The sequence below is a fragment of the Eriocheir sinensis genome, chromosome 9, assembly GCF_024679095.1.
Source record: "Eriocheir sinensis breed Jianghai 21 chromosome 9, ASM2467909v1, whole genome shotgun sequence".
Taxonomy (NCBI): Eukaryota; Metazoa; Arthropoda; class Malacostraca; order Decapoda; family Varunidae; genus Eriocheir; species Eriocheir sinensis.
Window position 1 is genome coordinate 17,779,837 of NC_066517.1, and position 17,842 is coordinate 17,797,678.

A 17,842-nucleotide genomic window follows, 5' to 3' on the forward strand; every position below is an offset into this window, starting at 1 on the left:
CCTTCTCCTCCTTATCTCTTACTAAACGTTTCATCTCCACTCATCTTCATTATCATCTCCGTCACTCTCTCTATCTCTCCCTACTTCTTATTTTTCATCTCCGCCCTTATCTAGCACCATCGTCATCTTCCCCAGCATCCTCTTCCCCCTCCTCCTCCTCCTCCTCCTCGTCCTTTCTCTCCGCATCACCCTCGTTACCTGGTACATCTACACCACGCTGAATACACCTGGACATCATAATAAAGGATACCTGTTCTAATTTGTATGAAGCGGTTTATCCTACCTGAGCGGCGGGTGTGCGCGGTTATAGTATAAAAGCGAGCACACACAACGGGTTTCCACGACAAGCTGATGAAGAACAAAAATAGTTAAGGGGATGCTGTTATGTGCCTTTAGAGTTTAGAGCAAAAAAAAAAAAGTATTGGAAAATTAACGAACAAAGATGAGGGACCGATTTCCACCACAAGCTGATTAAGAACAAAAGGATTCAAGGAGAGGCTGGCTAATGAATCCTTGCACAAAACGGATCATCTTCTCAGTAAGCAAGAATATTAAGTCTAACGAGCACTAATAGCGAAATAATGTATAGGAAAACTAGGAGGGTGAGGTGACTATGGGATATGCTTAAGAGGTGTGGTGTGTTGGTGTGTGTGGGTGGGAGGAGGGAGAGAGAGGTGAGGAGGTGGTGAGGAAAGGAGGTGAGAAGTAAGATCGTGCGGTACTTGTCTAGAAGAAAATAAATGAGAACTGAAAAGCAAAATGAACTCTATTTGTGTATTTAGTAAAGAGAGGAAGATATGCTAAAGTAGTGTAGTATGCCGGTGTTGGGGGGGGGGGGTGAGAGGGGGAAGGTGTGTAAGGTGTGTGTCTGTGTGTGAGAAGCTCTATCTGTCTACAGGAAAACTAGAAGGATGGGATGACTATGGGATGTGCTAAGGAGATGCAATGTGTCGGGGTATATGTGTGAGGGTGTGAGAGGGGGGGGGGGGGGGGAAGGTGTAGAAGGTGTGTATCTGTAAAGCGATGGAAAACCCGAGGGAAAATCCAAGAGAGAGTACCGAGGGAAAAACCGAGGGAAAGTACCGAGGGAAAACCGAGGGAAAGTACCGAGGGGAAAACCGAGGGAAAATACCAAGGGAAAACCGAGGGAAAGTACCGAGGGGAAAACCGAGGGAAAATACCAAGGGAAAACCGAGGGAAAGTACCGAGGGGAAAACTGAGTGAAAATACCGAGAGAAAACCGAGGGAAAGTATCGAGGGGAAAACCGAGGGAAAGTACCGAGGGGAAAACTGAGTGAAAATACCAAGGGAAAACCGAGGGAAAATACCGAGGGGAAAGACGAGGGAAAGTACCGAGAGGAAAAACCGAGGGAAAGTACCGAGGGGAAAACCGAGGAAAAGTACCGAGAGGAAAAACCGAGGGAAAGTACCGAGGGGAAAACCGAGGGAAAGTACCGAGGGGAAAACCGAGGGAAAGTACCGAGGGGAAAACCGAGGGAAAGTACCGAGGGGAAAACCGAGGGAAAGTACCGAGGGGAAAACCGAGGGAAAGTACCGAGGGGAAAACCGTTTCGCATCGCTTACGTGTTTCGCATCGCTTATGTGTTTCGCATCGCTTATGTGTTTCGCATCGCTTATGTGTTTCGCATCGCTTATGTGTTTCGCATCGCTTATGTGTTTCGCATCGCTTATGTGTTTCGCATCGCTTATGTGTTTCGCATCGCTTACGTGTTTCGCATCGCTTACGTGTTTCGCATCGCTTATGTGTTTCGCATCGCTTACGTGTTTCGCATCGCTTATGTGTTTCGCATCGCTTACGTGTTTCGCATCGCTTATGTGTTTCGCATCGCTTATGTGTTTCGCATCGCTTATGTGTTTCGCATCGCTTACGTGTTTCGCATCGCTTATGTGTTTCGCATCGCTTACGTGTTTCGCATCGCTTACGTGTTTCGCATCGCTTACGTGTTTCGCATCGCTTACGTGTTTCGCATCGCTTATGTGTTTCGCATCGTTTACGCGTTTCGCATCGCTTATGTGTTTCGCATCGCTTATGTGTTTCGCATCGCTTATGTGTTTCGCATCGCTTATGTGTTTCGCATCGCTTATGTGTTTCGCATCGCTTACGTGTTTCGCATCGCTTATGTGTTTCGCATCGCTTATGTGTTTCGCATCGCTTACGTGTTTCGCATCGCTTATGTGTTTCGCATCGCTTACGTGTTTCGCATCGCTTATGTGTTTCGCATCGCTTATGTGTTTCGCATCGCTTACGTGTTTCGCATCGCTTATGTGTTTCGCATCGCTTACGTGTTTCGCATCGCTTATGTGTTTCGCATCGCTTATGTGTTTCGCATCGCTTACGTGTTTCGCATCGCTTACGTGTTTCGCATCGTTTACGTGTTTCGCATCGCTTATGTGTTTCGCATCGCTTATGTGTTTCGCATCGTTTACGTGTTTCGCATCGTTTACGTGTTTCGCATCGCTTATGTGTTTCGCATCGCTTATGTGTTTCGCATCGTTTACGTGTTTCGCATCGTTTACGTGTTTCGCATCGTTTACGTGTTTCGCATCGCTTATGTGTTTCGCATCGCTTACGTGTTTCGCATCGTTTACGTGTTTCGCATCGCTTACGTGTTTCGCATCGCTTACGTGTTTCGCATCGTTTACGTGTTTCGTCGTGTTTTCCGGCGCATTGTTCACGGGCGCCTAACTAACGCAATGTCTCGGGACGAGGGGGCAGTGGAGGAGGCCCCTTCCGCGAAGGTGTCGCCGGCCTGCTCCTCGACTGGGCCAGGGCCAGCAGCCTCCTCCTCTTCGGACCCCGCGATAGAAACATGCCCATTGTGTTTTGTGTGTGGCAGTCAGTGTGTTTTTAATGGACTCAGTCTTGTGTTTTGTGTGTGCCAGTCACTGTGTTTTGAGGAACTCAGTCTTGTGCTTTGTGTGTGGCAGTCAGTGTGTTTTAATGGACTCAGTCTTGTGTTTTGTGTGCCAGTCACTGTGTTTTTAGTGGACTCAGTCTTGTGTTTTGAGTGTGCCAGTCACTGTGTTTTGAGGGACTCAGTCTTGTGCTTTGTGAGTGGCAGTCACTGTGTTTTGAGGGACTCAGTCTTGTGCTTTGTGTGTGCCAGTCAGTGTGTTTTAATGGACTCAGTCTTGTGTTTTGTGTGCCAGTCACTGTTTTTAGTGGACTCAGTCTTGTGTTTTGTGTGCCAGTCACTGTGTTTTTAGTGGACTCAGTCTTGTGTTTTGTGTGTGGCAGTCACTGTGTTTTTAGTGGACTCAGTCTTGTGTTTTGTGTGCCAGTCACTGTGTTTTTAGTGGACTCAGTCTTGTGTTTTGTGTGCCAGTCAGTGTGTTTTTAGTGGACTCAGTCTTGTGTTTTGTGTGTGGCAGTCAGTGTGTTTTTAGTGGACTCAGTCTTGTGTGTGCCAGTCAGTGTGTTTTGAGGGAGGTGTGTTACAGGTTCGCAAGTGGGCGGGTAGGATGGCAGGCAGGCGTGGTGGGAGTGAGCCAGGGAGCGAGGGAGGTTGGTAGGCAGGCTGGTAGGTAGGGAGGTAGCTATTACTGGTAGGAGGGGAGGGAGGGAGGTGAGCGGGATGGTAGTTATTAAAGACCTACCCCCACTGCAAACCTCCATGCCCCTTCTCTCCTCCTTGCCTCCCAACCAATACCACCCACCCACCGAAATCCCTCTCCCTCCCCCCTCTCCTTCCACACCCCCCACCAACCCACTCACCCACCCACCTCGTTTTGGGTTATTTGAGGTGACTGAGTCGTGTGTTTTGTGTGCTGAGTCTTGTGTTTTGTGTGTGGCAGTCAGTGTGTTTTTAATGGACTCAGTCTTGTGTTTTGTGTGTGCCAGTCAGTGAGTTTTGAGGGAGGTGTGTTGCAGGTTCGCAAGTGGGCGGGTAGGATGGCAGGCAGGCGTGGTGGGAGAGAGCCAGGGAGCGAGGGAGGTTGGTAGGCAGGCTGGTAGGTAGGGAGGTAGCTATTACTGGTAGGTGAGCGGGATGGTAGTTATTAAAGACCTACCCCCACTGCAAACCTCCATGCCCCTTCTCTCCTCCTTGCCTCCCAACCAATACCCACCCACCCACCGAAATCCCTCCCCCTCCCCCCCCCCCTCTCTTTCCACACTCCCCACCAACCCACTCACCCACCCACCTCGTTTTGGGTTATTTGAGGTGACTGAGTCTTGTGTTTTGTGTGCTGAGTCTTGTGTTTTGTGTGCTGAGTCTTGTGTTTTGTGTGCTGAGTCTTGTGTTTTGTGTGCTGAGTCTTGTGTTTTGTGTGCTGAGTCTTGTGTTTTGTGTGCTGAGTCTTGTGTTTTGTGTGCTGAGTCTTGTGTTTTGTGAGCTGAGTCTTGTGTTTTGTGTGCTGAGTCCTCTACTTTGCGAGTTTCATCTCGTTTACGGGCGCATCGCTTACGTGCTTCGCATCGCTTACGTGTTTCGCATCGCTTACGTGTTTCGCATCGCTTACGTATTTCGCATCGTTTACGTGTTTCGCATCGTTTACGTGTTTCGCATCGCTTACGGGCGTATCGTTTTCGGACGCATTGTTCACGGGCGTCTAAGTAACGCAATGTCCCGGGACGAGGGGGCAGTGGAGGAGGCCCCTTCCGCGAAGGTGTCGCCGGCCTGCTCCTCGGCTGGGCCAGGGCCAGCAGCCTCCTCCTCTTCGGACCCCGCGCGAGAAACATTCCCGTCCGCCTCAAGGCTCAGTTCTTTTGGAGGCGTTGGAAACGTTTGCCGAAATATTATAATATTTTATAAACTCTGTGAAAGCCGTTGTCGCAGTTTGTGTAAAAGTCTGAGATGTGAATGAAAGATGATGTGGAAGGCGGGAACTCTGCCGCCATGGGCCCCCTTGTGCCTGCTCGTCCCTGCACTGTTTCCTTAATTAACACCGGGGCTTTACACGCAGCAATGTCGCCTTGCAATGCTTCCCCGTGATTGGTTTGCTTTATATGTTCATGTAGGTACGAAATGTCCAAGTTCCTGGCAACATGGCTGACGATGACGGGCTGATGAAGTACTCACGCCGGACGCGGTAAACGTTGTGGTCACCGCTTGTGTCGCAGCCTTTCCCTTCCTGCAAACTCGTTACCTCAAGAGTTTAGGGAAACGAACAAGAACATCAATGCTTTACACTGTAACAAGTGTGTAGTGTATAGTAGTGGTGGTAGTAGTAGTAGTAGTGGTAGTAGTAGTAGTAGTAGTAGTAGTAGTAGTAGTAGTAGTAGTAGTAGTAGTAGTAGTAGTAGTAGTAGTAGTAGTAGTAGTAGTAGTGGTAGTAGTAGTAGTAGTGGTAGTAGTAGTAGTAGTGGTAGTGGTAGTAGTAGTATTAGTATTAGTAGAAGTAGTAGTAGTAGTAGTAGTGGTAGTAATTATTTTTATTGTCGTAGTATCCTCTCCACAAGTATGAATCACTGTTTTCTCTCTCTCTCTCTCTCTCTCTCTCTCTCTACCAATTAGCAGAGTAACCAAGGAAAAGAGGAGGGGGGGAAGGAGGCGGGTACAAAGAGGTCATATTAAAAGAGACGATCTGTTCTGCTTGACAGGCGAATGTGTGGCGTTGATTGACTCTCACCTGACGATGTTCACGCTTCCGGAAAGTGAACCCAAATCATAATGAAGCCAAGAAATTTCACCTGCGCCAACACGGAAGGAGCCCCAGGTGATAAAAAAAAGGTTGTATTCGAAGATAGAAGATTTGAAATTGATTGAAGTCGTGATTTGTTATTTGGTGAGAGTGGTAATACTTCTTTTTTTTCAACTCCTGACAAGTGAAAGGTGATAAAAAAAGATGTGTACAAAGTTGAGAAAAAAAATTAGTCTCGTTTCGTCATTGTTCGGTGAGGCAGGTAAATAATTTCTTTTTTGAACTCCTGAGAATTGCAAGGTGATAAAAGTGAAAATTTCAAAGTGAAGTCGTGTTTCCTCATTTTTCGCTGACACAGGAAATTAAGTATTATTTTTTAAACCCCTGGTAAGTGGAGGAAAGTTTAAAGTAGCGTAACTATTAAAGGTAAATTGCAGGTAAGGAGATTGTCCGTAAGTTTTTTTTTTTTTGTGAGTATTGAGATATTTTGTAGATTTCCTCTCGAGTAATTATTTTTTTTTAATTTGTGTTGACGGGAAATGTTTACAGAAGGTGTGGGAAGACAACTTTATATCTGTTTTTCGTATGCATTATCTATCTGTTGTTTTCATCTATATATCTATTTATCTACCTATCTATCTATCTATCTATCTATTTATCTCTCTCTCTCTCTCTCTCTCTCTCTCCTGGATTTCTACGTCTCGGCATTCCTCCTCGCACAGGTATTCATAACTTCTCAGGCACGCGCAAAAAAAGTCATTAGCAGCGCCATCTCCTTATCACTCACGGACCCAAGACTCGAGGCGGACGAACCCTGAGGCGCCGCGGTCTGTTTTGAAGAAGTTTAATATGACGCAAATTTGAGTGCTACGTGACCCGGCGAGCCTCCTCCATCCCCCTTTATCAAGTCGAGGTTTTACTAACTCTACAAGAACTCACGAGACGCTCCGCCGCGGGAATGAATCGAATATGAGAAATCTGCGCCAGGAATAAGAAATCGCAAACCGTGTGCCTGGAAAATTGGACTTGTCATGCGGAGCGTCCTTGATTTCTTCAGGTGCGAAAGATGAGCAGATGCGAAAGATGATATATAGGTGAGCCCCGCAGGTGGTTCCTCATTCACACCTTCCCCCCACACATCTTCCCCCACACACATATTCCCCCATACACACGCACCTTTCCCCCACACCACCGTTGCCAGATTATCGTACTCAGAGCCTCGTATTTACCGGTTTCTGAGCCATAGCTATTGCCAAAAGCACCAATAATTAACCATTTTAACGATAGCTATATATGAAGGCAGTTATTGGGGTCGAGGAGGCGGTTTTTGGGTCGGAAATCGGCAAACAAAGGAGGCTGAGTACGACAATCTGGCACCGTTGCCCCACACACACCTGTCACCAGCGTTAGCACATTATCGTACTCACAACACTACATTTATCGATTTCAGACACAAAACTATCGTGCACACCCAAGTAACGATATTAGATTACAGTTATTGCTAAAACCGCGGATTACTGGTGTGTTTTTGCGATAGTTATGGGTCAAAAAATAGGAAATACAGTGTGCTGAGTATGCTAATATGGTAACGCTAATGTCCACTCGCAGCTCAGGTGGTCACAACGCCGGTAATCTGAGACGCTTGTGACCACTGAACACTGCAAAGCTAATAATGATAATGTCGTAATGTTCTCTTCCGGCAACACAACAGGGCAACACAACAACCCTACAGGAGGAATGACAACAACAAACAATCTCACAACTGATCTTGCCGAGGATATTGAGGTAATGCGTCAAGGATTAAGACGTACAAGAGACAACACAACCCCAGTATTATAATGGTTATATTTTCGGCAACATTACAACAGGAACAAGTCAAAGGTTAATAGTAGAGCAGAGCAAGCATAACCCCGCTAACAATATCCTTTATCGCAATCTTGAGGTCATAGGTCAAGGATGAAAATGTATCAATAACTGAGACTCCTCCTCCTCCCGAAAATGACCTATCTTTCGGTCACTCCTCTGACTCTTTTCAGGAGCAGTGACTAGCTGGCTTTTGTTTTCATATTTGTTTCCTTTTTTTATGCCCTTGAACTGACTCCATTGCTGTAAAAAAAAAAAAAAAAACATCACCGAATCAGCTATGAAGTATGGTTGGACTCGGCCGCTCGGGGAGTCCCCTAATCACAGCTCTGCCAAACTCAGTCTTCGGAGTAATGACAGCCGTCGGAGTGGCTGTCATTCGAAAAGCCACAATGTCATGTGTCATGGAGTTTATTCAAATCATTGATATTATTTTAAAAAGCGACACATTCATATCACTATAATGTCTTATTTAATGTATGCAGAATACTTAACAGACAATTTCAAATACTAAATAGTTGGGTGGGTGTGTGAGAGGAGAGAGAGAGAGAGAGAGAGAGAGAGAGAGAGAGAGAGAGAGAGAGAGAAAATGCATTGCGGGTGATGCTGCAACGCTGTGGAGAGGCTCGGGCGCCACCCAATCGCACTTCATATTTGTGTCTGACTTTAGTTCTCCCAACGAAATACCTAAAATAAAAAATAAAAAATCTTCACACTATTTTAATGAGGCCAAAGAGGAACACGTACCCGAACAAGTAGGACTCCACTAACAATAATCTTTAAGACATTACTAAAATAAGACCCAGTGCATGAAGCAGAATCACGTAGGAAAACAGTAGGTACAATGCGCACCGCGGCGGGACACAGAAAATTTAATTAAGGTCTCTGGGGGGCGTGATCCTGCCGCCTGAGAACTTCGCCCGCTGGAAGGAAGGAAAACGAGGATCATGATAATAGAGGTCAGAATATTCCATTGTGCGAGGGAGGGACGAGGCAAACCACCGCTGACCCCCCCCTTCACTACCACTGCCACCGCTACTACTACTACTACTACTACTACTATTACTACTACTACTACTACTACTACTACTATTACTACCACCACTACTACTCATACTCACAAGACAAAAAGAATCTCTCTCTCTCTCTCTCTCTCTCTCTCTCTCTCTCTATATATATATATATATATATATATATATATATATATCCATCTATCTATCTAAATTTGCAGTGCACTCACCAAAAATGAATAAACAAAAAAAAACCATCATATTACATTCTTGACAAGAGGCGACTCGAGTTCCTAATATCACTCACTTCTCAGAACGCAATCCAATTAACGACGAAAAAAAAAAAAACATTAATTTCATCTCTTCCACACAACTTCACCTTTCCAAGCATCACTCTCCACCACTCTGTTAACCTTGCCACGTCCGCTCTTTCTAAACTGAGTGTGTGTAAGAGAGGGAGAGGGGAGAGCTTGAAGGGAAGAGAGGGTCGATCATAAAAGAGAGGGAGCTTGAAGGAGAGAGAGGGAGATCGGTCAAAGGAAAGAGGGAGGAAGGCCAAGGTCAGCTCAGGTCGGTGGACGGATGGAGCGGAAAGAGGCTTGACTAGCGTTGGAAGGGAGCGGAGTGCATGTTAAGAAGTGGTGGAGGACGGGATAAGATGCGGGAATTTTCCTCGTGGCTAATCCGCAAGGGAGTATGTGGTCAGGCAGAAGAGGAGGAGGAGGAGAAGGAAAAGTTTTAAGAACATATATATATATAAGAACATAAGAACGTTGGAGTCTGCAAGAGGCCGGTAGGCTTATATAAGGCAGCTCCTTTGACCCTAAACTCCCGTGTATCTAACCCCACCTAATATCGCTGTCCATGAATTTATCTAATCTATTTTTGAATGTGACAATTGTATTGGCACTCACCACATGACTGCTAAGCCTATTCCACTCATCCACAACCCTGTTAGTAAACCAATTTTTGCCTATGTCCCTGTTAAATCTGAATTTATCCAGTTTAAACCCATTACTTCGTGTCTTACCCGGTTCTCTTACCAACAAAACCTTATGAATGTCTCCCTTATTAAAGCCCTTCATGTATTTATAAACCTCGATCATGTCTCCACGCACCCTTCGCCTTTCTAGAGAATGCAAGTTTAACTGTTTGAGTCTTTCCTCGTATGACAAGTTTCTCAACCCCTGAATCATCTTAGTCATCCTCCTCTGCACTGATTCTAACATTTTGATATCCATTCTATAGTAAGGTGACCAGAACTGAGCCGCATAGTCAAGATGAGGTCTAACTAATGCTAAATATAGTTTGAGGAAGACTTCGGCGCTTCTGTTGCTTACGCTCCTTGAAATAAATCCCAGTACCCTATTTGCTCGATTTCTAGCTTGAATGCATTGTGCCCTTGGACGGAGATCAGAGCTCACTAAGACCCCTAAATCTCTCTCGCACCCAGACCTGCTTATGAGAGTGTCATTTAAGCAATAGTTGTGAGAGGGGTTGTTCCAACCTTCACTCAGAATACTGCACTTCCCTACATTGAACTCCATCTGCCATTTATCCGCCCAGTCATACAATCTGTTTAGTTCATCCTGGAAAATACTAGTGTCCTGATCCGACTCAATTACTCTACCGATCTTGGTATCATCTGCAAACTTACTGACGTCACTACTAACTCTTGTATCTAAGTCACTGATATAAATAATAAACAAAAGTGGACCTAATACCGAGCCTTGTGGAACCCCACTCGTAACACATCCCCAGTCAGATCTTTTATCATTGATTTGCACTCTTTGCTTCCTATTGCTAAGCCACGCCTTGACCCAGTTCAAAACTTTACCCTTTACTCCGTGAGCCTGTAATTTAAGCAACAGTCGTTGGTGAGGAACTTTGTCAAACGCTTTACTAAAATCAAGATAGATTACATCATAATTTTCATCTCTGTCTATCTTGTCTATCCTTGCCCGTCGGCATTGCCAAAGTGAAGGGGTTAACAAAGGGAATGCACTTGTTGAATGAATTAAGGTATGGGTGCCCCCTGGGAAAGAGTGATCACGTAATAATAGAGATGGAAACAGAGGAGGAAAGAAGTGAGGGGGATGAATCATATAAAAGAAACAGGTTAAACTATAGGAAGGCAGACATGGAAAATCTCAGAAAATACTATGGAGAACTAGACTGGGAAGAGTTAATGAGAACAAGAGAGGTGCAAGAAAAGTATGATATTTTTATGGAGGCGTATAAATCAGGAGTTATGAAATATGTACCAGAATATAAACCCAAAGAAAAAGGAAAAGAGGATTGGTTTAATGCAAGATGTGCTAAGGCAAAAGAAAAAGAGACAAAGCGTGGAAGAGATTGAAAAGAAATAAGAATCAGAGAAATAAAAAAAAATTAAAAGCGAGAAATGAATGCATGAAAATAAGGAGAGAAGAAGAGAAAGGATATGAAAAGGATATTGTCGAAAAGTGCAAGGAAGAACCTAAACTGTTTTATGGATTCATAAATGGAAAAATCAAACCAAGGGAAGCAATAGAAAGACTGAGTAATGGGAATATTACAATGGGAATATTACAATCGAAGATCCTAGACATGCCTGAGCTACTAAACAAAAGGTTCCAGCAAGTTTTTACAAAAGAATCACAATTCAACGAACCACAAGATGACAAGATGAATGTTCAAATGGAAGAAGTCATAGTAACTAAAGAGGAGATATATAAAATGATGGAGGAACTGGAAGAGAGGAAAACAGTTGGACCGGACGGAGTCTCGGGTTATTTACTGAAAGAATGCAGAAATCAGCTGGTTGGACCGGTATATGATATCATAAAATGCTCAATAACAACTGGTAAAGTACCAAAGGAGTAGTGGAGGCTGAAGTGGTCCCGATATACAAAAGTGGAAAAAAGGAAAAAAACCTGAACAACAGACCTGTACCATTGACCAGTATAGTATGTAAAATATGTGAGAAAGTGATAACGAAACAATGGACGAGATTTCTAGAAGAGCATAATATAATCACAAGTAAACAATATGGCTTTAGAAAAGGACGCTCATGTGTAACAAACTTACTGAGCTTTTACTCAAGAGTGACAGACATAATACAGGAAAGGGACGGATGGGTTGATTGCGTTTGCTTGGACCTGAAGAAGGCGTTCGACAAAGTTCCACATAAAAAAACTACTATGGAAGCTGGAGAAAAAAGGAGATTGAAAGGGAAAATGATGAAATGGATGAAAAGTTACTTAAGGGGAAGAGAGATGAGAACAGTAGTAAAGGACATGAAATCAGAATGGAGAATTGTAGAGAGTGGAGTGCCTCCAGGATCGGTATTGGCACCATTACTTTTCCTAGTATATGTAAACGATATGTCAGAGGGAGTAAACAGTTATATGAGCCTGTTTGCAGATGATGCAAAACTGCAAAGACATATAAGAAACAGTAAAGAAGTCCTGTGAAATTCTGCAAGATGACCTGAACAAGATTTGGGAATGGAGTATGAAATGGGAGATGGAATTCAATGTGAAGAAATGTCATGTAATGGAAATGGGAAAGAGTGAAGGGAGACCAAAATGGATATATAAAATGGGAGATGGAGAAATATTAAAGAAAGTGCAAGAAGAGAGAGGTCTGGGAGTGACAATACAAGATAATCAACAGCCTGAAAGTCATGTTAATAGGATATTCGGTGATACATATAAAATGGTGAGAGATATAGGATTAGCATTCCACTACATGGACAAGGATATGATGAAAAAGTTAATAACCACTATGATTAAACCAAAATTGGAATATGCAGAGGTGGTGTGGTGTCCCCATAAGAAGAAACACATAAAAAAAACAGGAAAGCATACAAAGGATGGCAACAAAAAATGGTCCCAGAACTTGAGGGATTGACATATGAAGAAAGATTAAAGGATATGGACCTACCGACACTGGAACAAAGAAGAGAAAGGGGAGACCTAATACAGTAGACAATGAGGAGTTACTACTAAGAGAAGGAATAAACACCAGGAACACAAGAGGACACAGTAAAAAAATGAGGAAGGGAAGATGTTTGAGAGACATAAAGAAATATAGCTTCCCGCAAAGAAATATAGAGGTTTGGAACAGAATAAGTGAGGATGTAGTATCGGCAAAGAGTGTGCAAAACTTTAAGGAAAAGTTGGACAAATACAGATACGGAGACGGGACCACACGAGCGTAAGCCCAGACCCTGTAAAACTACAACTAGGTAAGTACTTCTGCACATACACATTCATATTCAGTTTGCTTCCCAAAGAATATACAGACCATCTAGTGTTTGTCTATCTCATCATTGTAAGTCTAGAGTCTAGACAACACCCTAAACCACAAACAACTCAAGTTGCCTGGCCAGCCGCCACTGCTACTGAGCCGAAGAGCATGAGTCCTGGGCCAGTCAGCAGTCACATCCACAAGTTCAAGAAATGTGGCTGCAGGGGTGTAAGAATGCCACTGAGCTACCGCCAATGTTACCCTCCTCGGCCACCTCAGCTGCTGCTAGACTGTCCATGCTGCCTCCAACCACGGCCACTGTCAGACAAGGCCTCCCCAACTGGTGCAGGTGCCAAGGCCAAGATCACCAAGGGGAGGCGGTGGCTGAGTGGTTAGCATGTGGGCACCGCGTCCAGGAGGACACTGGTTCGAGTCCCGCCCGGGTGAAGAAGTTGAGGAAGAAAAAGAAGCAGATGTAGGAAGAAGATACGAAGTAAAGATAGGAAAAAGAAAAATGAAAAAGAACGTATGAAAAAGACGAAGTAAAAGTAAAAGACGATGTGAACAAGAAGAAGAAGAAGAAGAAAAGAAAAAAAAGAAAAAGAAAAAGAAAAAGAAGAAAAAGAAAAAAAAGAAGAAAAATAAGAAGAAAAAAAAGAAAAAGAAGAAAAAAAAAGAAAAAGAAAAGAAGAAGAAAGAAGAAAAGAAGAAAGAAGATAGAAGAAGAAGAATAGAAAAATGAAAAAAATGGAAAAAAAGAAAAGAAGAAAAGAAGAAGAGGAAGAAGAAGAAAAGAAGGAAAAAAGAAGAAAACAAGAAGACAAGAATAACGGGCCAAATCATAAATAAGGAAAACTGTGGAAATCGTGAAATATTAAGTGAGACTTTTAATGGGACCGTGTGTGTGTGTGTGTTTTCAAGGAAGGACCTGTAAGATACGTTCATATCTCTCTCTCTCTCTCTCTCTCTCTCTCTCTCTCTCTCTCTCTCTCTCTCTCTCTCTCTCTCTCCACACACACACACACACACACACACACACACACACACACACACACACACACACACACACACACACACACACACACACACACACACACACACACACACACACACACACACACACACACACACACACACACACACACACACACACACACACACACACACACACACACACACACACACACACACACACACACACACACACACACAGCTGGAAAATCATTTAAACATAATCTGCACCAGGAGGAGGACGGAGGGAAAATGTTGCGACCTAAAATGTTGCAACGTTTACATGTAAATTGCTTCTGGGCTGCTACTTGCTTGCTTACTCAACTATAAAACACACACACACACACACACACACACACACACACACACACACACACACACACACACACACACACACACACACACACACACACACACACACACATTCACTTTCTATTCTTCAGTGTTTCCTTTTGCATTTACCAACAAACGAGTGTGCAGGAAATAGCTCTCGTGTGAATAGCAAAATACTGAAAGAAATGCTAACCTAGAATATGTTAACCAAGGTAGTTCATCTCTCAAATGCCAACATGTGCTCAGTTCGATTCCCCCAAAGGACAGGATAAGGGTCTTTGGCGGCATCACGAGCCTCGCCTTTGAGGAACTGATGGTGAGTCTAAGCAGCGAGGATTCCGTGAACTCTCCTTGGTCTCTGCGACATGAATGGACTGTAATAGTATTTCCATGTGCAACTGGCCAGTGGGGTGGTGGCGGGTATGGGTCAGCCCCGCCCGCACCTTGCCACACACTCTCAACACCTCTGGCTTCTGTCATATGTCAGCTATTTACTACCTTTACATGAATTTAATTAAATAACTGGATAATCCAATGAGCCATATAGTGTTAAGATTGTTTCGTTATAAGGATAATAACAAAGATTTTGTATAAATACCACGACACGAAAAATGTGATACCTTTCAGCCTAGACACTACCTAGTCTAGCTGCGCCTCTATATATGGTAGCTGCGACCAACCACAACAAGACCCATACTCTCAAACATGTCGGGGCTCACACACCCACATTTGTTAAGGATTTGGCAGAGGCTGTGGATGCTTCTATGGATAGTTTTATGAGCCTAATGATAGTTTGACAAAGATTCTGCACCAAGAATGTGAAAAAAAAAACTCATGAAAACCCGAGTAGTTTTCAATGTGGCCTTGGGAATTAGTCGTGAGCTGAAAGTATCTGGGAATTAGGGAATAAGGAGAACACACAATCATGGTAATACGGAGACTGATTGTGAAGCTGCCGCGGTTTTTTGTACTTGCGTGATCAGATTGCTGTTAGAACTTCCCGGAATTCATCAGAGTGACTACGAAGCCTTACTGTTTCGCGTTGGGAATGACTGAAATCTCTGAGTAAGGGAGTGCGTGGAGTGCGGACGTTATTTAACAATCTTCATTGATAAATTAATGCGAGTGTTCCCTTTGAGAGCATAAAAGATTCTCGTTAACTGCCAGTATTTTGAGTGATGCATTAATATTCTTCAATTAGTGCAGTCACTGAGTCTAGCAGTTTGAATTATCTTCAGTTTGAATATTAAAATTGTCATTATTATTTAAATTGCAATATTGATAGAAAAAAAAGCAAAAGTATGAACATTAACACCACAGACAACAACAAAAATAAGTCCGGTCGCAGCTCATGTCCCGATCCTGCGCCACAAATAGATCTTCGCCATAAAGGTGGAGTGGCGTCGGCCGCAAGACCTAATCCGAGGCGGCGGTGTTGGCCGCGGGAAGGAAGAAGGTTGAGAGGCGAGGCGTCCTCGTTGTCAGGGAGACACGCGGGAGCCTTTGTCGGCAATTTTACTGATACGAAATACCTGCATGGAATACCGTCTTCCCCACGCGGACACGAATAAACGGAGATAGATAGAGACAGAGATAGCGACAGAGATAGAGAGAGAGACACAGACCGATAAAGAGAGAAAAAGGGAAAGATAGAAAGACACACAGACAGACAAAGAGAGAGAAAAGGGAGAGATAAAGACGTAGCCCCAGTACAGTATTACAAGGGGCTGAGGGGCGCTGTCACCATCTCCCATCTTCTCCCAACAAGGCCGCCAGCCGGCCAAAGGATCGTCACACCCTCAGAGCTAAGCCTTTGTGAGGAGAGGCGGCCCTATGGAGTGTGAGCGAGGAATTGACACGGAAAAGGAACGGTGCAGGAGTCAGTCACACACACGTTCACAGCTTGAAGTTTAGTGAGAAAAGGGTTCAGGAACGTAAGACACAAGAGTAGAGAAGTGGTGGGGAATGTCTTTGGGGTGAAGCAGAGAGCACGAACTGGCTAAAAAAGATTTGTACTGACGGAGTGTTGCTCGATCTGCTTGACTTCTAAAATGTCAAGACATCTCTGCGTTCATCGACATCCTTCAAGATTCATTCATTCATTCTTACGTACGAGACTATGCAAGAAGAATGATGGAGATATTATATGGTGAAGATTAAATACGACAAAAGTTATGTTACCTGACTCTCTCCAACACATTCCTAGAGCTCAAAATAAAAGTGTGGTCCAACGCCTCCTCACCAACAGGCAGAAAACGCTCCAACAGGTAACACCCCAACACACAGGTAACACTCACGGCAGTTGTCCTCGTCGTCCCAGGTGAGCGGGCAGTCCACGAAGCCGTCACACACCTGGGCGCGGTTGAGGCAGGGACCGGAGGAGCACTTGAGGAGCCCCGGCCCACACTGGAACTCGGCTGTGGGGGGAGGAGTCAAGGGTCACGGGTCAAGGGTCCAGGGGGTTACTTTATATAGGTAGAGTGAGGAGATGAAGGAGGGATTTATTTTTTACTGGTTTTGTTGTCAGTATTTATATATTTTTTTTTTACAGCAAGGAAAGCAGCTCAAGGACAAAAAAATAAAGAAAAAAAAGGCCCGCTAGACTTGTCGTTGTTGTTATTGTTGTTGCTGTTTATCATTATTATCTTCTTTTTTTCTTTATTTTTACATCTCTCTCTCTCTCTCTCTCTCTCTCTCTCTCTCTCTCTCTCTCTCTCTCTCTCTCTCTCTCTCTCTTTTTGTGGCGTGGTGTGGGATGAACTGAGGCGAGCCGTGGTCCGGTATAATGCGTAATGTCTATTTGTGTCTTGGCGGGGGCAGCACGAGGCGCCTCACTGTGTAGTGTAGCCCTAGGGATTAAAATATTCACGCTGTCAAGGTGATGCGGTGTTCGGGGATAAGGGGGCACCCAACCTCACTTATCTGACAAGGCTCTCGTGTGATTTTGGGGGCTTTCCAGGGGTAGTTTTATGACCCCTTCTGGTAGTTTGACCCTTTTTCTGTCCCGTGAACCTAAAAATACATTAATTACAACCGACCTGGTCTCCTTTTTGGCCCCTGGAAACAGTTGATGTGAGAGGCGAAAGCGTCTGAAAATACGGGGCTAAAAGAAAAGGAAGAAACCAGAAAAAGAAAGAAAACGGAAAAATAAAACGGAAAAAAGAAAACGGAAAAGGAAAGAAAACGTAAAAAAAACGGAAAAAGAAAGAAAATGGAAAAGGGAAGAAAACGGAAAAAGAAAGAAAACGGAAAGAAAGAAAACGGAAAAGGAATAAAAACGTAAAAGAAATAAAAAAAATGGAAAAAGAAAGAAAATGTAAAAGGGAGGAAAACGAAAAAAGAAAGAAAACGGAAAGAGAGAAACCGGGAAAAGATAGAAAACGGGAAAAGAAAGACAACGGAAAAAGAAAGAAAACGTAAAGTAAGTCTCACAGCAGTTCAGCAGGTGGGAGAGGTCGGCGCAGCCCTCCCGCAGGCCCACGGAGGCGTCGCAGCGGTGGCGGTCTTCCACACACTGGCCGCTGCTGCACCGGAATTCCCCGAGGCCGCACGCCCCCCGCACGCCCCCTGCAGGTGAGACGAGAGGGTGGACAGGTAAAAATAAACATGATTAATTAATGGACACGAGCAGCGCCACACATGCACTGGTTGGAGCTGACTTTTCACGCCCGCCCCTCACACACACGGCGGCTTTGTATCAAGGGGTGCCGGAGAGCGTGTTGGGGTTAATGTTTTCCTCTCCCACACTTGTTTTGAGGTTGTCACGCCCCCATACTGCTCGCGTAGCC

General features: G+C 44.4%; 1 protein-coding gene across 1 annotated transcript in view; it reads right to left on the bottom strand.

Moving 5' to 3' along the window:
• LOC126996293 (G-protein coupled receptor GRL101-like) overlaps positions 1-17,842 on the bottom strand; it is a 222,614-nt gene that overhangs the window by 44,908 nt on the left and 159,864 nt on the right. The window contains exons 17-18 of the mRNA XM_050856670.1: positions 17,487-17,621; positions 16,352-16,471 (exon numbers count right to left, since the gene is read on the bottom strand). Of these exons, the coding sequence (XP_050712627.1) occupies positions 16,352-16,471; positions 17,487-17,621 (255 nt within the window). The remainder of the gene's footprint in view (positions 1-16,351; positions 16,472-17,486; positions 17,622-17,842) is intronic.